This window comes from Pan troglodytes, chromosome 17 (genome assembly GCF_028858775.2).
Source record: "Pan troglodytes isolate AG18354 chromosome 17, NHGRI_mPanTro3-v2.0_pri, whole genome shotgun sequence".
NCBI classification, from domain to species: Eukaryota; Metazoa; Chordata; class Mammalia; order Primates; family Hominidae; genus Pan; species Pan troglodytes.
The window spans coordinates 80,240,469-80,266,815 of NC_072415.2; the positions used below are offsets into that span (position 1 = coordinate 80,240,469).

General features: G+C 38.7%; 1 protein-coding gene across 10 annotated transcripts in view; it reads right to left on the minus strand.

The window, feature by feature from the left end:
- RTTN (rotatin) overlaps positions 1-11,977 on the minus strand; it is a 204,213-nt gene extending 192,236 nt beyond the window's left edge. For 7 of the 10 annotated variants that reach the window (XM_016933873.4, XM_063795852.1, XM_016933870.4 and 4 more), the window contains exons 1-7: positions 11,442-11,977; positions 10,943-11,130; positions 9,901-10,078; positions 7,685-7,774; positions 5,528-5,618; positions 3,734-3,848; positions 2,608-2,758 (exon numbers count right to left, since the gene is read on the minus strand). In XM_016933873.4, the coding sequence (XP_016789362.4) occupies positions 2,608-2,758; positions 3,734-3,848; positions 5,528-5,618; positions 7,685-7,774; positions 9,901-10,078; positions 10,943-11,130; positions 11,442-11,472 (844 nt within the window). In that variant the 5' untranslated portion in view covers positions 11,473-11,977. Of the gene's footprint in view, positions 1-2,607; positions 2,759-3,358; positions 3,452-3,733; positions 3,849-5,527; positions 5,639-7,684; positions 7,775-9,900; positions 10,079-10,942; positions 11,131-11,441 lie in introns of those variants that run through there. The other 3 variants (XM_016933874.4, XM_063795853.1, XM_016933875.4) reach the window with 3 other exon arrangements.
- Positions 11,978-26,347: the final 14,370 nt, after the last annotated feature.

Consider the following 26,347-nt stretch of genomic DNA (forward strand, 5'->3'; position numbering starts at 1 on the left):
CGAAAGCACAAACAACCAAGGAACAGACAGATAAGCTGGACTTCATCAAAATCTAAAACTTGGGTACACCAAGGGAACATTACAAGAAAGTGTTAAGATAACTTATAGAGTGGGAGGAAATATTGGCAAACCATATATCTGATAAGGGTTTAATTTTCAGAATATATAAGTAACCTAAAACCCAGGTTTTAGGGTTAAGAAACCAGTCCAATTTTTAAAATGGGCAAAGAACTTTAATAAACATTTCTCCAAAGAAGATATATGAACAAACAATAGGCACATAAAAAGTTATTAGAGATTCATTGGTCATTAATCATTAGGTCTTTAGAGAAATGCAAATCAAAACCATGAGATACCACTTCACATCTACTAGGATGACTACGATTATTTTTAAAAAAGAAAAAAATGAACAAGTCAGTGATGATGTGGAAAAACTGGAAGCTTTATATATTGCTGATAGAAATGTAAATGGTACAGCTGCTGTGGAAAATAGTTTGGCGATTCTTCAAAAAGCTAAAGATAGAATTTCCATATGACGCAGCAATTTCACTATTATTCACTAGGTATTACCCAAAAGAATTGAAACCAGGCACTGCACAGATACTTGCATGCCAATGTTCACTGAAGCATTATTCACAACCGCCAAATGTGGGTACAACCCACATGTCCATCGACTAATGCATAGATGAATAAAATGTGGGATATACATGCAATGGAATATTATTCAGCCATATAAAGGAATGAAGTTCTGATACAAGCTACAATGTGGATGAAGCTTGAAAACACTACAAATAAACCAGACACATAAGGACAAATACTGTATGATTCCTCTTAGATGAGGTACCTAGAATAGACAAAATCAGAGACAGAAAGTAAATTAGAGTTTACCAGCTTTGGGGAAAGGAAAAATGAGGAATCACTGCTTAATGATTAGAGTTTCTGTTTCAGATAATGAAGAGGTTTAGAAACAGATAGTGGTGATGGCTGCATAACAATGCGAATGTTATTAATGTCACTATATTGTATACTTAAAAATGTTTATAATGGCATATTTTATATTATACCTATTTTACCCCAATTTAAAAAAAGAATTAGGTAATAAAAGCATTTACAGTCAGAGAGAGGGGGAAAAAAAACTCTCCAAGAGCTTCTCACTACACTTCAAAGAAAATATAAAATCTTTAAAAAGATCTGCAAGCCCCAATATACTCTGGCCCCTAACTACCTCTCTGATGTCACCTCATTCTCCTCTTCTGCCCAGCTCACTGCAGTCCACTCTCATGGGCTTTATTTCAGTTGCTCAAGGACATCACCCTCAGTGCTAACCTTGAGGCCTGGCCTTCCCTGGAACACTCTTCTTGCAGCTCTTTGAGTGACGATTCCTTGTCACCCTTCAGGTCACCTCCTCTGAGGGACTTTCTCTGACTATCCTAAATGAAGCTATGTTTACCCAACCATGTTGTGTCACATCACCCTTTTTATTTCCTTCAAGTACTTCTCCTTATCTCAAGCAAACTTGATTGTTTATCACCTGTCCCCAGCCTTTTAAAATAGAAGCTTTCTGAGGGACTTTCCCTGACTATCCTAAATGAAGCTATGTTTACCCAACCACATTCTGTCACATCACCCTTTTTATTTCCTTCAAGTACTTCTCCTTATCTCAAGCAAACTTGATTGTTTATCACCTGTCCCCAGCCTTTTAAAATAGAAGCTCATAAGGGCTTGGATCTTATTCGTTTGTTCAGTGTTATACTTCCCTAGAGGCTAGAATATCAGGGGCATAAAACAGGTAATAAATACATACTTATTAAATACATTAACAATTCTTCAGAGATATCAACTTTTTAAATCAACATTGTAACTCTTTTTCTGTTGAAGTATGGGGTACCCAGACGTTCTCTATTACCAGTCATTTGTACAATGCCATACCCTCTAAGATCTAGAATAAAACCAAGGTAAAGCATAAATATTCAAGTAGCACAGGATCAGTGAAACTCCCAATGAAATAGGGATTAACTGTGAAACATGATGACAAATGACTATAATATTTGACTTTCAATGCAGGTTGCATTAAGCACACAAAAATCCTAAATGGTACTGTTTTGTCGAAGCCAGGCTGGTACTCTATTTGGCCATTAGGTGGCACTTTTTCTCTGAAGTCTCACATTGCTGTAACACTTGACTACATCGCAAGTTGCATAAAAATACTTTTCATAAAATTCAAATCAATATTTTTCAAACAAAACAATGTATTAACACTATATGTAACTTGCTAAATTGTCCAAAGTCCTACATGAATAGCCATACCAAATATCCGAGTCACTACGTCCCAACAACACTATATAGAATCTCTGCAAGTTTGGGAGAAAAAAGAAAAACACCTTGTAAATATCTCTTATCCAGAAAAAAAAAAAAAGGCTGAAGAGATCATGGCAGTTTCTGTCATTCACGCAATCTGTAAAGATAATCATTTGAATACATTTAGGAGTGGCGAGTTTATGTTGTGAAAATGCGTACACAATAAACCCTAACAGTAACTATAATGGAAGGTTCCCAGAAGAATCTACAAATAACACCAGTGGCTAATGAACAGATAAAAATAAATACCGTGTTTATTGGAGAAAAAACCTGGATCTCGGTGAAAGTTAAGTCTGTTTCTTAAATACATGCACAGCTGCTGCAGGCAGGACACTGACTGTAATGCCAGGCGATGCTTTCCATCTCCTCCAAAGGCCAGTTTCAACAGAGATAAAAGGCTCTGAAATCAAGAAGAGCCATGAAAATTATTAAGGGAACAAAGAGCTCAACTTCAAAGCAGAATGTGGAGCTTAAGTAAGTAAGCCTAAGTGAATAATCAAGAGAAAATAAGTTGCCAAATATTTGTAAGACATAAGAAACTGAAATGGGCAAATATGACTTGGCATAAAGCAAGGAGATGGGTCAAAATAAAATAAGACAACAACATTTAAATAGAATAGTCAGTGTTTCCTATTTCTAAAATCTGTTAGTTGAGTAATCATTCTGAGAGAAGAGAGAAATTATTCCCCACTCAGGACATTACATTACAGAGAACATTTTAAAAATCACAGCAAGCCCTTTTCATCTCAAGCATCTAAACCATTTAACCACATTTTAGTAATTAACAGCTTTCCTCTGCGATCATTTGCCAGCTTTGATCCTAGGTATTAACAGTTGGCACCCACTGGAGTCCATTTCAGCCCTGGGAGTGTGGAGCGAGAATGCTGAGCCATTATTGGCTGCTGTGAAGATGCTGCAATTCCCCACCCTGGATCCCTCTCTCTCTACTATATAAGCAATAAACTAGAAAAAAAGAAAAGAATCCATCTGTGTTACTCACCGCTACTGTATTTTCCCAGCATGTAGCACTGTGCGTTAAATAAACGAGATACTCAAGAAGCAATGCTATTCTTACTTTTAATAAGGGCTCCTGCACAATCTCAATGTCCGAAGTCTACTCTACCATTTAGGTGATCCATAAATGGTAACTCAAGGTGGCCAGACTGGACTGCAAGTGTCAAATGAAACTACTACTATTGGAAGAACTATAACTATCCACCCAAGTTAGCGAATAAGTGCTTTAAATAGCCAAATACTTCACTTTTTAAAAACATGAGTACAAAGTTCCTTCCCAAGAACTCCTACTCTGCAAAATTTGCTTTATTGCAAAAAGTTCTCTAGTTCAAAATCTAAAACAATTATAGAGGGCACTGACCTGAACAATTTTTGGCCTTTGAAGGAAAATCTCAGCAGGAAAATCTTGCATGATAACATCCTTCAGTAGTTCACAGGTGTTCCAGATTAAAGTGTGGTTACTACTTCTTAAAGAGCTACAAAACATAGCGTTAATCATTTTTAAGAAGAGTTCATCTATTCCAGATTCTAAGTAGCCTACTGACACAATGACTCCATTAACAATCTTTTGGGTCTCAGCTGAGATATCACTTCTCCAGAAAAGCCTTCCTAGATCTTTTCCCTAACCAATAAACAACTCTAGGGCAGTGCTTCTTCCGTTTGTCCATTATTTGTGATATTGTTAACTGCCTGTTGATTTTGCATTCCCCACTAGACCCTCTCAAGAGCAGGAACGACATCATACTAAACACTGTACCCTCAGAGATTATCACAAGTCTGCAAAATGAGTTCAGTGAGGTCAAAGAGCACACAATTCTAGGAAATCTGCCAAATAAATTAAGAAATGAGACAGAACAAAAGTACAGAGGCAAATTCTAAGAATTAAAGTCCTTACTGATCTTCCCCACTCAAGGTGAATCAGATTAGGACTCCCCTCTTATCCCATACAGAGGACACCTATCAACTTCTGCCCACCTAGGATTGGCAGTTGTTCACTCCCCACCCCAAAAAAATCACACCCCTTCTCTCAGCCCAGTTCCATTATACTATCCACCATTCACTATCTAGAGGCATGCATTAGAAATTATCGCCGTCTCTGCCTTTGGGACTGACTCAAAACTGAGAGATCATACAACCTCCTAACCCTTTCCCATGTGCACTTTGCCTCTTGAGTATGTTGTTCCAAGAGAATTCATGTCATGATTAAAAATCATTTAATGGCATCCACCTGTAATCTGGACTTAGCCCTAGTAAATTGGTCTCTATTTTCCAGATTTATACCCCAAAAAAGCAGATAACTCGTGTATTGTGGCATTTATGAAACTGCACAAAGTGAATCTGGACATTAAAATACTCTCTAAATTTCTATATATCAGCTATTTACTCTTGTGGGTAGCAATCAATTAACAGTCATTACATTAGATTGGATCAGTGGTACCCAACCTTATCCACATGGTTTAATTTGTCTCCTAATGAAGCCCACATTTTGAAATATATTCTGCCAAAAAGACTACATTTATGTTTAATTTTCCATTTTTATCAATCAAGGGCATAAGCAATGGCCAATAAGAGAATCTGGCCAATAAGAGAAAACTCCTGTCACCAAGGACTACACAAGAGTCCAACCACAAAAAGAAACGTGGGCCAAATGCAGTGGCTCACACCTGTAATCTCAGCACTTTGAGAGGCCAAGAGGGGCGGATCACTTGAGATTAAGAGTTGAAGACCAGCTTGGCCAACGTGGGGAAACCCCATCTCTACTAAAAATACAAAAATTAGCTCAGCGTGGTGGTGCGTGCTTGTAATTCCAGCTACTCAGGAGGCTGTGGCACAAGAATCGCTTGAACCCAGGAGGCGGAGGTTGCACTGAGCCAGATGGTGCCATTGCACTCCAGCCCAGGTGACAGAGTGAGACTCTGTCTCAAAAATAAATAAATAAATAAATAAATAAAACAAACTTGATGTGTAGATTGATTAAAAGCAAATAGGAATTTTTTTCTGGCTAGCTTTTTGAAAAATAAAAATCATTTAAATATGACCATTACTACCTTTCACTGCCACTAGTATCTTTTCCTGGTAAAACATATTGTAATAACTATCAAACTTAATGACTATAAGTGAACAAAAATACCTGAAAATACATCAAGCACCGTACCTTTCATTAGAGGAGAGGACATGTCTGTCTGTGGTGGTCAGGGGTAGCCAAGGAAATGTAGAAAACTTCAAGCACTTCACAGTCTGATTTACTGTCAGTGAAAGAGCAAATCTTATGGTATCAAAGAATAAAGAGATGACAGATTCACAATGTTAAGAGTAAGTTTTCCCTTTAAAACAAGTCCCAAAATAAAGGCTACATCTTACAGTAACCTAAAATATACCAAACAAGGTCAGCTGCAAATTTGTTCTATCACAGGATAAATAAGAGAGTTCTCTTTTCATAATTTAAACAGAACTCATATGATATCAAAATAAGTATTAGAAGAAGAGCATTAAACACAATCCAATACAGACTGACATATGAAGTTTCCATTAAATTTTCTATTTTACCCTGTGGCTGACCAGAACATCAAACTTAAATTCAACATAAAAGGAACTGACATTTAGGGAAAACCTTAACTTTTCAAAATTAAAAACGATAAAACATAATGATATACCATATCTAGCCATGTTCAAATATCCTACATGGTGTCAGGTGTTTTAAACCTCTGTGAAGATGACTTGAAGACCGTAAGGTCAAAAAACAAGTATCAGTGTTCGAACAAGATTAAAAGAAATCTGAGAAAGCAACAGTTTTAAACTATCCCCATGCAAGTTATTTTTAACAGATCTTATATAGTACAAGTTAAGGTGGCAACACTGGGAAATAGCATCTACATAAGTCCTTCCAAATGGCAGTCTTTCTGCCAACTGCTTTGAAAAGAGCATGGAATCGCTAAATGTGGATAGCAGTATTATTAAATTCCCAAACATAGCACAGTTACTTCTTTCAAAATTGCTAACATAAAAGCAGGATTTACTTTCTAAGGAAATAAGGAGAGGTGGGTGGAGGGAAGGACAGGCTTACACCACACAGTAAAAATGTGTCCAAAATAAGCCAGACCCTCAATCAAGACAAACTGCAACTCACATAAAAGTGTAACAATCTCAATCCCCCTTAATGTTTTCATCGGCTTCATTCAGACACCCATCCTTTACCAACCCTAGAGATTCCCCCTCCCTTCAGATGTCTCTCATCTTGATGGAATTAAGCCTCTCAGCCATCTGGCCTCAAAAACAAAGCTTGCTACAAGCCTAACAATGAATGAAAAGGTAAAGTATTCTAATGGCTTAACAAGTTTTCAGTTCTTTCTTGTTATTCCACCTTTGAGTTTCCATGAAAGCTTTTTAATAACAGAGGCTTCCAAATGGAGTTCATTTGAGTATGTGACATCAGCAGATATACTCTTGAACATATCCTTTTCAACTTAACTGTGCAGGCAAGAAAATGGTAAGTACATGATTACTTAACTACTTCCTAACTGCCTCACCAAGGACAAAGTTTTCAACCTTTCTAATCTCAGTGTCTTTATTAGTAAAATGTGGTCACTAATAATACCAATCTCAAAGACACTCCAGGAGGATTCATTCACTCCTTCAAAGAATATATACTGAGTGCCTAATACATTTTTTGGTATTGTTCCAGACACTGAAAATAATGCAATGTTCACGGCTATTATCAAACTTAAAACAAAAATAATAAAAAATAATGTGTTAGGAAGAAAACTACACATAGGAAGTGATCACTGGCTAGAATCACCAGGAAGGTCTCTGATGAGGTGGCATGTGAGCTGAGGCTGAACACAGCCAGATACAAAAAGATGGAGATGAGATTCCAGATTCCAGAAACCGGGTTCTAAATCAGAACTTTTTAATTAACTGGGTGTTGAGGAAATGGGAAAAGAAACTAAAATGATCTTCAGCCTCTGGCTGGCGTAACTGGATAGATGGTGCCATCGTTAAGCTGGAGAACAAATGAGATGACATGTGTAGTGCAGGGCACAATGCCTCAAAAAACTCATGTTCATTCAGTACGACATACTACTGCCATTAATACCATCCATCTACACAGTTGTTCAAATATGGTTAGAATAACACAAAATTTTATCATTTCTACTCGATATCCTAAACTAACTTGAAACAACTAAAACATTTAATGGTAGTTTGGTGCTGAAACATTCAAGTTTGGTAAAAATACATCTTCACAATAACGAAGAAAGTACATTAATTTTCAACTTCCCAAGTCAACAGGATTTACTTCCTGACATATACACACCCACTGGTCGTGGCGGCACTTCCATCTGCTGGAAATTACTTTTGTCTTGGGGAAAATATCCTGTTAAGATTTCAGGGTTTTTTGACAATTCTGAAAAGGAAATAAACATTACTGTATTGTCGATTCCTTATTTGCTAAAAGTGAAACTTACTTTCTTTAAATGGTAATGTTTTCTCTTAAATATTGGAATCATTTTAAAAATTAAAAAAAAGTCCAGTTTTTTTTCTGAATGATCTATCTTGCTAAAGAGGAAAAAATGTGCACATTGAGCCCACTTCCAGTTAAGAAGCTTTTTCCCTCTCACTTTTACTGTTAGCCAAACACAGTTATTTGTTAGAATGTACACGAAGAATCTGCTACAAAGTATTCAAGGACTATCCCTCTCTACTTCCTAATCCATCTCCCTCTCCCTTGACTCCAATTATATAGTTCCTGATCACTTCAATTTTCATTCATATCTTAAAAAGAAAGTTGTCAAAAACAAAGGAGTCAAATATTATCTTTCAATACCTTTACAATTCCCTGTAACATGCGATTATATGTTCAGCAGTTCAGCTGCAATGAAAATGAGGAAAAGGCTAAAACTATAGTTTGTAATTTTAAGTTTTCATGGCAATAGTTCCTAACACTAATAAAGAAAAATAACATTTAGCCCTAAACCATTCCTCTACTTTCACCCGCAAGGAATCAGATTAAAAATTCACAGTGTAAGACTCTACTTTATTTGTGATGTCTTCGAAACTGTAAAATATATTGTTAAAAATCACAGGTTTGGGAGCCAGATAAAGCAATGTTAGAATCCTGCAGCTGCTACAGGTTAGAAAACTTGGTACTGTGGGGCAAGTTACTTTATACTTTTATTCTCAGCTATAGAGTAAGACTAATAACATCTCAGTCAAAGGGCTGCTTTAAGATTTAACAAGATGATGTGTTTAAATCAATGTATTCAATGCCCCACAACAAAACTCAATAAATGACAGCTGCTGTTGTTGCTGTGAACCGCAGTACCCACAGCTGAAGCTGTAACAGTACTGGCAGAGAAGAAAATATGGTCTAACAGGTTAAGCATCAAAACTTTTTTTTTTTTTTTTACTTTTACTACTCAGTCACATAAATTGCATGAAGATGTTTTTCTTCAAATCAATTCAAATGCATTCCCTGTGCAAGGCACTATACTAGGCATTAACAACAACACAACAGCAGCAGCACAGCAGCCAACAGCCACACTTCATATATGCTGGGCCCTGTGCTAAGCACTTCACAGACATTGTCTCATCTAATCTCATGACGATTCTATGAGAAAGTGTTCTTTTTTTTTTGTTCTTTTTTTTTTTTTTTTTTTTTTTTTGAGATGGAGTCTTGCTCTGTCACCCAGGCTGGAGTGCAATGGAGTGATCTCAGCTCACCCTTGCAACCTCCACCCCCCGGGTTCAAGTGATTCTCCTGCCTCAGCCTCCCTACTAGCTGGGATTACAGGCGCCCGCCACTATGTCCGGCTAATTTTTGTATTGTATTTTTAGTAGTGACGGGGCACCATGTTGGTCAGGCTGGTCTTGAACTTCTGACCACCTGCCTCGGCTTCCCAAAGTGCTGGGATTACAGGCGTGAGCCACCATGCCCAGCCCGGTGTTCTTTCTTATTATCCCAGTTTTTGAATGAGAAAACTGAAGCCTGGAAGGGTTAATTACCTTAGCCAAGGTCACACAACTAGCAGCAGAACTGAGACTTAAATCCATGTCTCTTTGACTTGGATTTTAACAAGTATATCATGATGGACTGCAGCATATAAAAATACTTGCATTATGTCATTTTGATTGGTCCCCACAACAAGATCATGAGCTAGGACAGATATCATTATACTCCAATATGACGAACAAGGTCAAAAATACAAATATAAAGCACTAAGAACAATGAGCACTCATGTGCTCAATAAAAATACGTTGTTATTGTCAAAAAAATAATCTGTCAAACTGGTCTCATAAAAGCAAAGTCACTGGCATCCTTTAGGCCTGACCCAAAAAGCAATTAATGCAAATGTACCATCCTTTGACTAACAGTAGAGGAGGGGAAAAAGGTCAAAATCATGTAAGTTAACACAAGAAAAATAAGTTTGAGGGAGGTGGGAGAAATCCTTTTTAAAAAAATCTAATCTCCCTTTCCTTAAAATTTACCATTAGAATTAATATATTTGTATTTAACAGATTCCAAAGAGTTACCAGTTTGATTGGTTTGGTATGAGGCAGAAGATAGTGCAGGAACTTCCGAAGGAAGAAGAAAAAGTCCATCCAGAATGCCATCAATTTCAGCCTGCAGATTTGGCTCCACATTAGACCGAAGCTTAGATAAGAACTCTACTGCACCAACGTCAACCAAATGTTGGACTGCTGGGGGATACTAAAATAAGAAGAGGATGATCTTGAGAATAACTGTATCAAAATCTCTATAACTTACGGCAATCAAAACATAAAATTATTTTTGGTATATCAGATGTTCCTTTTCTAAAAAACAAATCCTTCATGGCTCTGCCCCGAAGTAAGGCACTTCCATGAGGAGCACATACACCTATAGAGACATACATCCAACACTTGATAACATTTATGAAAGATGAGCCAACACACTGAACGCTAGAAATGCACATTATCAATCCCTACTCTTATTTTTTTAATGGGTTACTTTTTTCCACTGACACTCACCTTATGGTCCCAGCCCCAACCGGTCAACAGGATGTCAAAGCAGTTTAAGATTCCTCTACCATTGTACAGTGATTTAGTTTTGAAAGGTTAAACTTACACTTTGATATCTGACCCCGACAACTAACTACTCTTGAGGTAGGCATAAGAATACCAATCTAAAAGCATATGGGCAAGCAACTTAACATTGGTATTTATGAATCACGGTTATGTAACATTATTTTTAAAGTGCTCCCTTTCATACTGACATATCTAGTTTTTAAGATGTAAACGTCAGAAAATAAAAACAGAATACAAATATTAACCTCCAAAGATAACTCAAAAACACAGAACATACCAAAACTCAAAAGAAGTTCTATGTTACTTCTGAGCACAGCAGAGACCATGTGGGATTCAATATCACAAATAAAAGATGAACCATATACCCAGATTAATTAAAATTAAACATCTCTGGTTGATTAAAAAAACTTTTAACCCCAATTATTTAACTTTCAATAAACGCTACAATTAAATGACTAAGAAACAAGTCACTCGTCTGATTATTTTCTTTATTTCAAAATGACCCTACCTTAACCAATCTGCTTAACAGGTTCAGAACCTCTTCCTTCATCGGAACGGACGGGAAATTGAACCATTCCAGCAAATGAAGAAAAAGTTGCCTCTCCTGAATGAGATCAGCGTAGCAGATTAACTTGTGCTCAATCTTGCAGAGAATACTCTTGAGAGCGCGCTCCCTGATCTCGGCCAGCTGATGACCTGTCAACGAACGGCACAAAACTATTTTATTTCCCGACTGCAAAGAGACTATGTTATTTATGCTGTGGGCAGGAGCGGCGTGAAGACGGAATAAACCAGTTTTTTCAGAAGCAGGCCACTGGTGCCTTCGGGACGCGAACCGCGAAGTTTACACAAAGTCCGAGATGGGTCCCCGGGGGCTATCCTGACAAAGCGGGGGTGAAAGAGGGAGCGGTCGCGGAGCGGCCGGCCGCGGAAAGGTGACACGACCATTCTCAGCAAGTGGCCAGAGCGCGGGGGGTGCCTTGGGCGAGGGGCAAGCTGACAGTTACCGAGTTTCCTGATGAGCCCCGCCAGGACCATCTCGTCCCGTCAATCTGCAGCCGCCGGAGAATTAAACTGCCGCGCCACTGCGTCCAGCCACAATTAATGTACCCCCGGAAACACGTCCTGTGGGACGGTGAGTTCCGCAACGCCTGCGCTCACCAGGAGTAGGAGGCATTACGTGAGCCCTTCGCGGCCCCAGCGTCGTCAGGAGAGCTTCCAGCCTCTCTAGAATCACTACTGCGCACTTCCTGACAGCAGTCTCCGTCGCAAGAAGCGGAGGGAAAAAAAAAAAGCAACAAGCAGGGATAGAACCAGCGTTGGCCGCCGCGCACGTCGGGAGTTGTAGTTCTGGCTCGGCCGTGCGTCCTGCACCGATCTCCGGGCCCGCCGCGGCGCCCGCTGGCCTGGGGTTCCGCCTTACAGCGCGGGAATTCGGGAACCCAGCGCGGGCTGCAGAGGCCCCAGCAGGAGCCCCGCCTCCTGGCTCGGCGACGGATTCGTTCTTGGCCCTGCCAATCTGATTCTCAGCTCCCAGAACTTCACGATTTAGAATGTAGACTTTTGCTTTGTGACAGTTCTCCCCATCCCCGACTACTAAATGACGAACCCTCTTTAACTGTGAAATGTACCTGCAAAGTCAAGCAGTGTCTTTGGATACCCAAGTTCAGATATGAACAAGCAAGCTACAAAAGCGGGGTGGGCGGGTATGAGTGAGCAGAAGAGAGAAACCGGGCTGCAAAAAAGGAAAATAAAGGCGGGACGTGGGGGTATGATTTGCTGAATGGTACCAAAGTTGATTTTTTGCACCGTGCACAGTGATCGAGCTGAGCAAATCATTTTTTTTTTTTTAATTATAAGTAGCGGTAAGAACAACAACAAAATTACATTTGGAAAATGATTTGCATTTTCTCGGTCTGATCATTTCACTTTCCCTGGGAAAGGGATGTCAAGGCAGGTAAAGTGGGCCCTCGGTATCCCTAGGTAATTGGTTCCAGGACCCCCGCAGATACCCAAATCCACCCATGCTTAAGTCTCTTATAAAATGGTGTAGTATTTGCATATAACCTACACACATCCTCCTATATGCTTTAAATCATCTCTAGATTGCTTACAATACCTAATACACTGTAAATGCTATGTAAATAGTTGTTACACTGTACTTTTATTCATATTATTTTTTAATTGTTGTATTGTTATTTTCAACTGTGGGGTTTTTTCCCGAATATTTTCCATCCCGTGTGTTGAATTCTCTGTGTGCAACCAGTGGACAACAAAGGCCTACTGTATTCCCATTCCTATTTTGCCAAAGAGGAAACGTAGAATCACAAAAGTACCCCCACACAAAGTCACATTAACTAGTAAGTGACAGATTGAGGAGCTGACCTGATGTTTCTTTGTTCTATTTAGAGTGCCTTGCTGCCTCCTCATGTGTGTCAATAGGAGAGTGATGATATTTGAGTTGGATCTTAAAGAGTAAGTAGGAGTTTGCCACACAAAGAAGTTGGGTAAGGAAATTCCTGCAGGAGAAACCTGTATTTGCAAAGGCAAGAATCCAGACGGAGTGTGTCAAATTCGGGAAAAGAACAAAATTCAAGGTGGCCATATTATCTCTGGGAAGAAGAGAGGAAGGGCAAGAGAGCTGCTAGCATGCTGGATATTCTCCATTCCACCTTCTAGTGGTTCCTCCCAGCTCTTCCAGCTCTGCATCAACTGACCTGAACAGGCAAAAAGACTGCACTATCCAGGCTGCCTGGCCCTCTGGCTTCCAGTTGGTTGCCGCCGATAGGAGGCATCAGCAGGAAATTGGAAAGTAGGAGGAAACAGATACGGATATTAAACCAAGATTCCACTAGCCCATGCCTAAGCCTGCCTGGCCAAAATTGTAACAGTGGCTGAATTCCTTGACCCAAAGACCACATGTCCTGATGGATAGCATACCACAGTGGGCACTGCAGAACCAGTTACACCAACTCAGAAGTGTCTGTAGTTATCCAGGAAGGAAGGTGTTAATTACGGATTTGAAGTGTCAAGGTCAAAAAACACATGACAGTACAGAAAAATAATAGAAATAACTTGTCAATGATGTTTCTGAGATGAACAATCTTAGATGATGAGAGACTGTAGATGCAGTGGGGTAAAGGGCGATAATACTGTAGAAGAAATATAAAAAATCCATTGACTTAAGCATGTTACAAGTAAAATGGGGGTCAAACTATGAAAGGGTTTTACTTATGTTGCACCCAAGGTCAACATAAACATTTTATTTTATTTTCATTGTTGAGCATATATTGCTCCTGTAATTAGACAAAAATAATTAAATCCCATTCATTACATTCAAAGGAAATAATCTATCATTCTATTAGACTATTGATTCAGCAATTTTTCCTAAAAAAAATCAACCTTTGATTTATTAATTCTACTATTTAAAAACACACACATATATTCTAGTGTATTAACTGTATTATTTTTTACCAGTTACTTCACTCTGTCGCCCAGGCTGGAGTGCGGTGGTGTGATCTCCGCTCACTGCAATCTCTGCCTCCTGGGTTCAAGTGATTTTCCTGCCTCCACCTCCCACATAGCTGGGATCATAAGCATGAGCCACTATGCCCAGCTAATTTTTGTATGTTTAGTAGAGATGAGTTTTCGCCACAATGACCAGGTTGGTCTCGAACTCCTGACCTCAAATGATCCTCCTGCCTCGGCCTCCCAAAATGCTGGAATTACAGGCATGAGCCACTGCACCCGGGCTACATCCTTCTTTAAGTGTGTTTTGCTGTTCTTTTTTTAACTTCTTCAGCTAAAGGTCTTGTTTACATTCTTTCTTTTTTAGTTATAGAGAATTTTAAGTCCATGAATTTGCATGTAAAAAAAGTTTCAATCATGTATCATGAGTTTCAATTTGTAAGGTTTTTGTTCTCAACCAATCTGAAACTGCTGCTTTGATACTTTCTGTTTCACCCAAGATCCATGTAGGAAGATGGTCTTTAATCACCAAGTCTTTCTTACATACACTTTAGTTATTAATTTAGACTTTTATTATATCAGAGTCAGCAACAATTACAAAAGGTCAGGGCCTTTTGTAATTTGAATGTTAAAGATTTTAGGTGAACTTGAAAAAAATGGGCAATAGATGTCTGCGTGGATGTATAGAAAACTACATAATTTTCTTCTTGTATTTACAGTGGTTTTTGTTGTATTTATTTAAATGCTATGTATAAAAACTTATGTTGAATTTTACACGATGATAAATGATGGTCACTCAACTGGTGATATATACATGGATTGGGAAGGGGTCATGGGTAGAGCTATTATATGTTGAGATTTGCTATGATCACAAGCCACAGGACATTAAGGACACATGAACCCAAAGGCGGAGGTCAAATTCTACTATCTAATTATCTACTGATTCTGCTATTTCCACTTGAATCTGATTCATCTTCAACCTCTTGGTCATACCTGTAAAATCACTGGCAGTCATTGCCTCAGTGTGCTGAATCAGATCACTCAGATTAGATGAGATATTTATACCCAAAGTCACAGGAAATAGTTACTCTCCTAAGAACTCATATTACTATCTGTAGGAATTGATTCTAGGGGGAAATGAAATGCTTTCTTTCTCTTGGAAAAGACATACATTTTTGCTCTTCCTCACACTTTGGACATGAGTTTTCATATTTGGGGTTATACATGGTGGGTCTGTCAGTTGTGATCATGTGCATTTTATACCCTTTCTTTCTGTTAATATTTGATGAAATCTGGTTCATATCAGTATAAGCTAAAATATTGTATAGAGCACAAGCTTTGGAGGTAGACAGACATGGATTTAAAAGCAGTGTTTTGGCTTCCCTAATCACACAACTGTGGGCAAGCTGATTAACTTTCTCGATTGCAAATAACAAAGCTGTAAGTCAGGCAAGTAAGCAAAAATGGGTTATCTAATATCTCACTCTAGAAGTGGATCTAGCCTCAGAGACTCAAAAGAATACAATGTTTTTTATTCGTCTCTCGGCTTTGATTTTCTCAGTGTGTTTTATGTTTCTCTTCTATTACAGGCAGAATTTCCTCAAAATGTAGAGGAGGAGAAGATTGTGGTCCAGACTTCCATCTTCCCGTATAATGACTCCAGAAGAAAAAGAAAGCTTCTCTCTGAGCATCCAGATATAAAATCTATGATAAGAACCCTAATCAGGATTACCAGTAGGAGATTACCTGATCCTAGGTTATTTGTTCACACTCTCTGAACAGCAGGGCAGGATATTATAATTATTAAAATTAGAGTTACAGAAAGTGGGGCAGAAGACTTCCACTTAAAAAGGTATGTTATTCACAGAAAATGAGGGAAAAGAATCTTGCACAGAGGGAAGAAAAAAAATGATATCTCTATACTCACTAAGCCTCAGCTTCCACAAGTAAAAATTAAGATTAATAATAATACCTACTAATAGGACTGCCTGGGGGCCAAAGAAGATGATTTAGAGAAAAGATTTGTTCCAAGACCTCCCATAATAAGTAGTTACTACAAATAATAGCTCTGTTTTAACACCTGTCAAACTTGGAGGTACCTCCCTTTCCAGGAATCGAATGCAATGTCAAACCATGTTCAAGTACTGTCTGTGAGTGTAACTGCAAGGTAGACGCTCCCTTCATCAAAGGGATCTTATGCCCCAGAAACAACTTTGCTACGTAAGTGATGGAGGCTTGCAGAGTGGAGGTGCCCACAACCTTACTGCATTTATTTGTGCAGCCATATCGAAAACATTTCCAGCAACAGAAAAAGGGGGAAGGAAGCACTCTGATACTTTTTTTCTTATTCTTCGGAGGGGACACGTTATTGGTCCAAGAGGGAAATCCTTTTACAACCTACTTTTACATTAACTGGGATCATAATTTATTTATGAAAACATCATATAAAAAGAGCAAGCAAGCAGGATTCCTAAACAAAGGGGGCTCAAACCAATATATGTGTAGAAGTTATTCATTGTCCCCAGGGCAGGCATACGTTTTCGTGTGTCTTTCAGGAAAGTCACTGGCACCCCAGCCTTCCTTCTTTCAGAATAAAGGTCATGATTTATTAATAATTCTGATCTCTAGGAAGGAAAAATGACCCCAGGTTTCGTCTCTCACTTACGAATTTTCCTAATCATGCCCCATAACTTTGTCCTATGAATTCACATATTTAATTTTGAAGGGCATCATCAAATTCTAATTTATTCTCTCAATACCAAAATAGAAAGTTAATACATATTTTATGCCATTTTAAAGTGGAAGGATTGAAACAAGGTGTATTCACTTTCCATTTCAATTAGAGCAACATGATTTGAGCCCTGCTTTCTTTTCACAATTTAATAAATAGTTGTCTTAATTATAAAAGGACAGACGCAGATAAAGTTGTCTACTTTCACCACATCCATTCAGCACTGTACTGGAAGTGTTATCCAGGGTAACTAAACAAGAAAAAGAAATAAAAGGCATCCAGATTAGAAAAAAAAGAAAATTTATATATGTAATTGACATCACCTTATATATAGAAAATCCTGACTGGGTGTGGTGGCTCATGCCTATAATCCCAGCACTTTGGGAGGCCAAGGCGGGTGGATCACCTGAGCTCAGGAGTTTAAGACCAGCCTGGGCAACATGGTGAAACCCCGTCTCTACCCAAAATACAATAAAATAAAATAAAATAAAATTAGCCAGGAGTGGTGGCATGTGCCTGTGGTCCCAACTCCTTGGGAGGCTAAGGTGGAAGGTGGGAGGATTACTTGAGCCTGGGAGGCAGAGGTTGAAGTGAGCTGAAATGGCACCACTGCACTCCAACCTGGGTGACAGAATGAGACTCCATCTCAAAAAAAAGAAAAAAAATCCTAAGATATTCACAAAGAAACTATTAGAGCAAAGAAGAGACTTTAGCAAGGTTGCAGAATGCAAGATCAATGTACAAAATCAATTCTTTTTCTATACCCTAGCAATAAACAATCCAAAAGTCCAATTTAGAAAATAATTCAACTTCCAATAATATCAAAAATAATAAAATACTTAGGAATAAGTTTAACACAATAAATGAAAGACTTCTGCACTAAAAATTATAAAACATTATTAAAATTAATTAAATATTATTTTAAAAAATTGAAGACATCCTGTATCATGCACTGGAAGATTTAGTATTGTTAAGATGGCAGTACCCCCAAAATTGAACTACAGATTCAAAGCAATTTCTATCAAATACCCACCTGCCTTTCTAGTAGAAATTTTTAAGATTGTCCTCATATTCATGTGGAAATCAAGGGAATCAGACTGACCAAAACAATCTTGAAAAGGAACAAAATCAGATAATTTATACTTCTGAATTTCAAAACATATTTCAAAGCTACAGTATTCAAAACAGTGTGATACTGGCATAAGGACAGACAATGGAATAGAATTGAAAGTCCAGAAATAAACCCTCACACTTCTGGTCAATTGATTATCAACCAGTGCATCAAGGGAAAGAATAGTTTTTTCAACAAATGGGATAACTGGCTACCATATGCAAAAGAAGGAATTTGGATCTGCACCTCACACCATATACAAAATTAATTCAAAATAGATCAAAGACATAACTGCAAGAGCTAAATTAGAAAGTTTTAGAAAAAACATAGTCATAAATCTTTGTGAATTAAGCAACAGTTCCTTTGATCTGACAGCATAAACACAAGCAAAAAAAAAGATGAACTGGACATCAACAAAATTAAAAACTTTTGTACTTCTAAGTTTTAGCAGTGGGTCTCTTCCAAGCACACCTTCCTTTCTTTGCTGTTCTGAGGCCTTTTTCAATAAACTTCCATTCCTGCTCTGGAACTTGCCTCGATCTCTTTTTCTCCTTTATGCCCCTCAGTCAAATTCTTTGTTCTGAGGAGGCAAGGACTGAAGTTGCTACGGACCCGTAAGGGTAGGTCGCCAGTAACTTGAGGTCTCTTCTACTGTGCACACAAGGACATGATCAAAAAAATTAAAAGACAATACACAGAATGGGAGAAAATATTTGCAAATCATATATCTAGTAAGAGACTATTATCTAGAATACGTAAAGAACTCTTACAACTCAAAAATAAGAAGGCAACCTACAGCCTGGGAAACACAGTAAGACCCCATCTCTGTAAAAAATAAAAGAATTAGATGGGTGTGGCAGAGCAAACCTGTAGTCCCAGCTACTCAGGAGGCTGAGGTGGGAGGATCACTTGAACTGAACCCAGGAGATTAAGACTGCAGTGAGCCATGTTCACACCACTGCACTCAAGCCTGGGCAACATTGTAAGACCCTGTCTCAAAAAAATAAAAGTACAAAAATACAAAAGACAGCTCAATTTTAAAATGGGCAAAGGATCTAAGTAGTTGTTTCATCAAAGAAGCTACATAAATGGCCAATACACACATAAAAAGGTCTTCAGCATTATTGGTCATCAAGGAAAAGCAAATCCAAAGCCAGAATGAGATATCAATTCATACCTACTAGAATAGCTATAGTCAAAAATAAGGGCAATAACATTATTCATGAGGATTTGGAGAAACTTCAAGTTTCCAATTTGGACAAATTGGAAATCTCATACATTGTTGCTAAGAATTTAAAATAGTGTTGCCACTGTGGAAAATAGTCTTGCAGCTCCTCAAAAAGTTAAACACAGAATTATCATATGACCCAGCAATTCTGCTCCCAGGTATATACTCAAAAGAAATCAAAACAAATGAATTCATTGCCCATGAATGTTTATAGAGGCACTATTTACAATAGCCAAAGCTGAAAACAACAAAAATATCTACCGATAGAGGAATATAGTAGTGAGACATGATACAGAAAACATCATGCTAAGTGAAGAAACAAGTCACAAAAGACCACATATTGGATAATTCCATTTACATGTCTATTAGTCTGCTTGGGCTGCAATAACAAAATATGATGGTCTTGTTGGCTTAAACAACAGAAATTTATTTTCTGACAGTTCTGGGGGATGGGAAGTTGAAGATTAAGATGCTGGCAGGTTCAGTGTGTGGGGAGGCCTCTCTTCCCAGCCGTCACATAGCTACTTTCTTGCTGTGTCACGTGGTCTTTCCCCTGTGCATGTGCAGAGAGAGAGAGATCTCTGTTGTCTCTTCTTCTTATCAGGACACCAGACCTATCAGATGAGAGTCTCCCCCTTATTACCTCATTTAAACTTAATTAACTCCTGAACACCCTTATCTCTAAATACAATCACACTGGGGGTTAGGGCTTCAACACATGAATTTGGGAGGGTGAGAGGACCACAATTCAGTCCATAACAAAATGAACTAGTCAGAATAGGTAAATTCATAGATGGACAAAGCAGATCATTGGTTGATAGGGACTGGTGGAAGCCGGGAATGGGAAGTGACTCCTTGGCTTTGCTGCCTTCTTTTGGGGATGATGAAAACGTTTTGGAACTAGATAGAGGTGATAGTTGTACTACATTGTGAATGTACTAAATGCTATTGAACTGTACACCTTAAAATGTTAATTTTTTGTTCTGTGAATTTCCCCATTTAAAAAATGAAACTCTAAAAAAATAGAAAATAATAAGTGTTGACAAGGATGTGAAGAAATCAGAAAGCTCATACACTGCTAGTAGGAATATAAAATGTTACAACCACTTTGGAAGACAGTTGGGAGTCCCTCAAAAGTTAAGAGAATGTTACTATATGACCAAGCAATTTCACTTCTAGGTACTTGCTCTCCAAAATGAAGACATAAGTACACACAAAAACTTGTCTACAATTGTTCATAGCAGCATTATTATAAGAGCCGAAAGTTAGAAACAAGCCAAATGGCCATCAATTCATGAACAAACAATAGACTTATGGAATAAATAAACCATATCTATACAATGAAATATTATATAGCTAAAAATGGAAGGAAGTACTGATATATGCTGCAATGTGGATGAACTTTCAAAACATCGTGCTAACTGAAAGCTAGCCATGAAAGTACACCTATTACAGTATATGGTTCCATTCATATGAAATGTCCGGAAAAGGCAAATCTATACAGACAGGAAGTAGCTTAGTGGTTGCTTAGATTTGGGGGTCATTGGGGAAATAGAGTGGTAATATCTGAAGCATAAGGGATTTCTTTTTGAGGTAATGAAAATGTTCTAAAATTGCCTGTGGTGATGGTTACACATATCTGTGAATATATCAAAACCTACTGAATTGTACACTTTAAATTGGTGAATCTTGCAGTGCCTGAATAGTATCTTAATAACGTAGTACCCAAAAAAGCAATAGGCTGATATTAAATTAAACACAAGAATTTATTTCGTAAAGAATTTATTTTGTAAAGACACAAAAAGTTTGCTAAGGAAAATCAGTGTCTTTTCCTCGGAGTTTATGAGAGCGTTATTTTCCATTTACTGATGCCGTTTAGATGTAGTCCTCCTACAGTGACAGATCAGATGGCTGGCCCTTTTGTGAACCTTAGAGCACCATTGCCAGTTATCTACATTATTCAGCAAATGCAAGATGTTTCTGCCCCGTTTCCCCTTGTCCTTCAGGTTGGGGTTACTGTTCACTCAACCATTTAACCTCTCAAAAACATTCTTTTTTGGTAAAATGAGGTAAGTATGTACTTTGATTTCCAAATTGTGAGATTTGATTAGCAAGATGAGAAAGTCCTTCCATGAAGAGTGCAGTATAAGTTCAAGGTAAGATTATTATAATGTTAAGAAGTTTTTTCAACAGATAAAGACATATAACTTCATTATTACAGTCAGATATATGATTCTGGGCAGGAAATATTTCCAGGAAAAAGAAAGAAAGAAAAAAACCAGCTCTTTAGATATGTAACACAAAGATCTAGTTTCTTGTGATCTTCAGGCGGCTCCTGCGAGCAGCCCCTCTCCACTCAACTTGAACAATAATAGTCTCCTTTGGGGCTCCAGCTGAGTCGGATCTATTTAGGTGAAGTTCAGAACCTGACCCTGACTTTCAGCTCTATCTTGGCTAGTGATACATCTATGCTGAATGTGTGTCAGGTCTGTAAATAAAATACTGATTTCAGTCACTTCTGCAGAATGTATTTTGATACTGTGATACTTTTCAGTGGCAGCTCCATTTTAAAGCCAATTATCACTAAGGGGAAAAGTCAGTTGATCAGTTAATGTAAAAAAGCAGTGGAGGCCTAACACTGGTCATTTTGTTATAAAAGTGTCTGAAGTCCTCCCTTAATTTGGGAAGGTAACCCTGCACAGCACTCAGATTTAAACGTTGTGTCATGTTAACTGTCAAATGAAGACAAAAGCCTTGGAATTCTAAAGAATCTCTTCTCATGAGGCCAGTCTCCACAATCTAATAATAATGCTTTTTATTTATAGCAATTTTTGCACACCTCATGTGGCCCAGGACAGGCTGGCCCTTGAAGGGGCCTACAGCTGGTCACTTGAAGACCTCTCCATCTTTGTTTTTCTGTGAGACTTCACCCATGTCATCTGCTTCATTTTTTTTTTTTTTTTTTTTTTGAGACAGAGTCTTGCTCCGTTTCCCAGGCTGGAGTGCAATGGCACGATCTCGGCTCACTGCAACCTCTGCCTCCCAGGTTCAAGTGATACTCCTACCTCAGCCTCCTGAGTAGCTAGGATTATAGGTGCATGCCACCACACCCAGCTAACTTTTGTATTTTTAGTAGAGACGGGGTTTTGCCATGTTGGCCAGGCTGGTCTCGAACTTCTGACCTCAGGTGATCTGCCCACCTCGGCCACCCAAAGTGCTGGGATTACAGGCGTGACCCACTGTGCCCAGCCCTGCTTAATAAGTATTCTGATTGAATAAATGAACGAACTTCCAGGTGATGCTTAAGATCATTTCTGTTGGGAAGTGAGTTATTAAGTCATGAATCAGAAGAGACTTAATCTTTTTAAAAGAGATTTTATGAAATTGGAAAATAAGTTGAATTGTTTTAATATGTGTTTTCTCTAAATCCTAGCACTAAGGGTAAATCTCCTTCACAAACCAGTAATCTTGGAAGTTCTGAAATTCTCAAGCCGGGGCCCATGCTATTTGCTCTCACTCCCTAATCTCATTCACATTTTTTGTTTCAGTTAAAAACAAACACAAGCAACTTACACATTTATTATATCTCCATTTCTTTCTTTTGAGATCCAGACCAGGGTACTCAACTGCCTGCTCAGCATCTTCAGCCTGAAATCTCAGAGGCATCTCAGACTCAACACACAAAAATCTAAACACATGGTCTTCTCTCCCAAACATCATATTCCTTCAGTGTTTCCTATTTCGGTGAACAGCTGTGCTGGCTCCCTGTTTCTGCAAGCTAGATACTGGAGGAACCCTCATGCTTCTCCTTCCTTCTCCTATATAGAAAATATCTCCAAAGCCAACACAGGTTGAACATCCCTAATCCAAAAATCCGAAGCCAAAATGCTCCAAAACCTGAAACGTTTCGAGTGCCAACATGACACTCAAAGGTTTTTGCTCGAAGGAAATGCTCATTGGACCATGTGGGATTTGGGAATTTTAGATTTGGGTTGCAAATATTCCAAAATCTGAAAAAATCTGAAATTTGAAACACTTCTGGTGCCAAACATTTGGGGACTATTTCAGGGACCATCTATCCTTCTAAATTGTCGATTTACGTAAATACACATGTATGTCCCCTCAAATCGATTTTCCGCAGGCAGCTAGAGCAATCTTTTCAAAATGTAAATCTGGTAACATCACCCCTCCCCACTTCACTGCTTGATATACTCTGTGGCTTCCAATTACTTTTAGTGTAAAGAAAACACTAAACATGATGTTCAGGGTGTGGAACAAATCCTCTCTCCACCTCATCTCACGCCACGCTCCCATTCACTCTCAGTGCTCCACCCACTCTGGCCAGATTTACAGCTCTGATGTTTTTTTGTGTTCCTTTAAGCCACGGGGCTTTTGAATATAGTTTTATTTCTGCTTGAAATGTTTTATTCTCCCTTATTTGACTCATAAACTCCTCTCTACCCTTTATATTTTCATAGGCTCAAGCATAACCTCTTTAGAAAGGCCTTCTTTGACTAAGTTCAAAAACCTCTGTTATACACTCCTGAAGCACAATATTCTTCACCTTTGTGACATACTATAATTCCAATTTTACATGTATTTGATTAGTATCCATCATCTCTTCTGGAATGCAGATTCTGTGAGAGGAAGTTTTCTGTTTTTGTTTGCTACTTTATACCTAGAGTGTAGCCAAATTCTTAACTCATAGGAGACAATAATAAGTATATTTAGTGCATGAATGAATAAACTGAATGCTATTGTCCTATAAGAGCACATGGCTACCGTATTAGTCTGTTCTCACACAGCTGATAAAGACATACCTGAGACTGGGCAATTTACAAAAGAAGGAGGTTTATTGGACTTACAGTTCCATGTGGCTAGGGAGGCCTCAAAATCACGGTGGAAGGTAGAAGTCACATTTCACATGTCAGCAGAAAAGAGAAGAGAGCTTGTGCAGGGAAACTCCCATTTATAAAACCATCAGATCTTATGAGACTTATTCGCTATCATGAGAACAGCACAGGGAAGACCTATTCCCATGATTCAATTACCTCCCACTGGGTCCGTCCCACAACACATGGGAATTATGGGAGCTACAGGATGGGATTTGGGTGGTGACACAGAGCCAAACTACATCAGCTACCAATGGGTTGCATTCTAATAAGAGAGTTATTTTAAGGGGTATTTTCCCTAAAAAAAATCCATGATTTTTTCACACCACTTGGAAGAAGAGAGAGTATGGAAATAGTGTGAGCAAGCTGCTAGACTGAGGATGACCTTTCTTCTGGCTTAAAGCTGGCCATCTTCTCTCTGTGTCCTCAGGCGGCAGACAGAGAGAGAAAACTCATTGGTGTCATTTTTTTTTTTTTTTTTTTTTTGAGACAGAGTCTTACCCTGTCACCTAGACTTGAGTGAAGTGGCACAACCGTGGCTCACTGCAGCCTCACATTCCTGGGCTCAAGTAATTCTCCTACCTTAGCCTCATGAGTAGCTAAGGCTACAGGCATACACCACTATACCCAGCTAATCCGTTAACTTTTCATAGAGACAGGGTCTTCCTCTGTTGCCCAGGCTAGTCTCAAACTCCTGGCCTCAAACGATCATCCCCCTCAGCCTCCCAAAGCTCCAAGGTTACAAGCATGAGCCACCATGCCTGGCCTGTCTTCTTATAAAACCACCGATCCTATAGGATTAGAGCCCACCCTTGTGACCTCACTTAACCTTACTTTACCTCCTAAAAACCCTGTCTCCAAATACAGTAACATTGAGGGTTAGGGCTTCAAAATATGAATTTTGGGAGGACACAAACATTCAGTCCATGGCAAAATGTAAATGTATGAATTGAAAAGAGAGAGGGCAGGGTGCAGTGGCTCACGCCTGTAATCCCAACACTTTGGGAGGCTGAGGCAGGCTCATCACTTGAGGTCAGGAGTTCAAGACCAGTCTGGCCAACATGGTGAAACCCTGTCTCTACTAAAAATACAAAAATTAGCCAGGTGTGGTGGCGCATGCCTGTCATCCCAGCTACTTGGGAGGCTGAGGCAGGAGAATCACTTGAACCTGGGAGGTGGAGGTTGCAGTGAGCAGACATCGCGCCACTGCACTCCAGCCTGGGCAACAGAGTGAGACTCCATCTCAAAAATAAAATAAAATAAAAAGAGAAAAAGAACATGAATAGATATTTCTCCAAAGAAGATGTACAAATGACAAATAAGTACATGAAAAGATGCTCAGTGTTCAAATCATTAGGGAAATGGAAATCAAAACCACAATGAGATACCACCTCACACCCATTAGGATGTCTACCATCAGAAAAAACGAAAACAAAAGGTAACAAGTGTTCTCCAAGATGTGGAGAAAGTGCAACTTTTGTGCACTGTTGGTAGGAACGTGAAACAGTGCAGCCATATGGAAAACAATATGATTATTCCTCAAAAAATTAAACCTAGAATTATCATGTGATCCAGTAATTCCACTTCTGAGTATACACCCAAAAGAATCAAAGGCAGAGACTTGAACAGATATTTGTACACCATTGTTCATGGCAGTATTATTCACAGTAGCCAACATGTGGAAGCAGCTCAGGTTTCTATTGACAGATGAATGAATAAACAAGATGTGGTATATACAATTAATGGAATGTTACTTAGCCTTAAAAAGGAACTAAATTCTGACACATGCTACTACATGAATGAGCCTTGAGGACATTATGCTAAGTAAAATAGGCCAGTCACAATTTTGGCTGGAATCAGACAAATACTGTATGATCGCAGTTATACAAGGTACTTAGAATAGTCAAATTCATAGAGACAGAAAGTAGAATGGTGGTTACCAGGAACTGGAGAAAGGAGGAATGGGAAATTCCTTTTTAATGGGTACAGAGTTTCATTTTTCCAAGATGAAAAGAGCTCTGGAGATGGATGGTGGTGATGGTTACATAACGATGTGAATGTGCGTGATGCCATTGAACAGTATGCTTAAAAATGCTTAAGATGTGCCAGGCACAGTGGCTCACACCTGTAATCCCAACACTTTGGGAGGCCAAGGCGGGTGGATCACCTGAGGTCGGGAGTTCGAGACTAGCCTGACCAACATGGTGAAACCCCATCTCTACTAAAAATACAAAATTAGCCGGGCATGGTGATGCATGCCCGTAATCCCAGTTACTCGGGAGGCTGAGGAGGGACAGTCACTTGAACCCGGGAGGCGCAGGTTGCCGTGAGCCGAGATCACGCCATTGCCCTCCAGCCTAGGCAACAAGAGCAAACCTCTGTCTAAAAAAAAAAAAAAAAAAAGAAAGAAAAAGTTAAGATGGTAAATTTTATGTTATGTATATTTTATCACAATTTTTAAAAACAAATTTTTTAATAAGAGA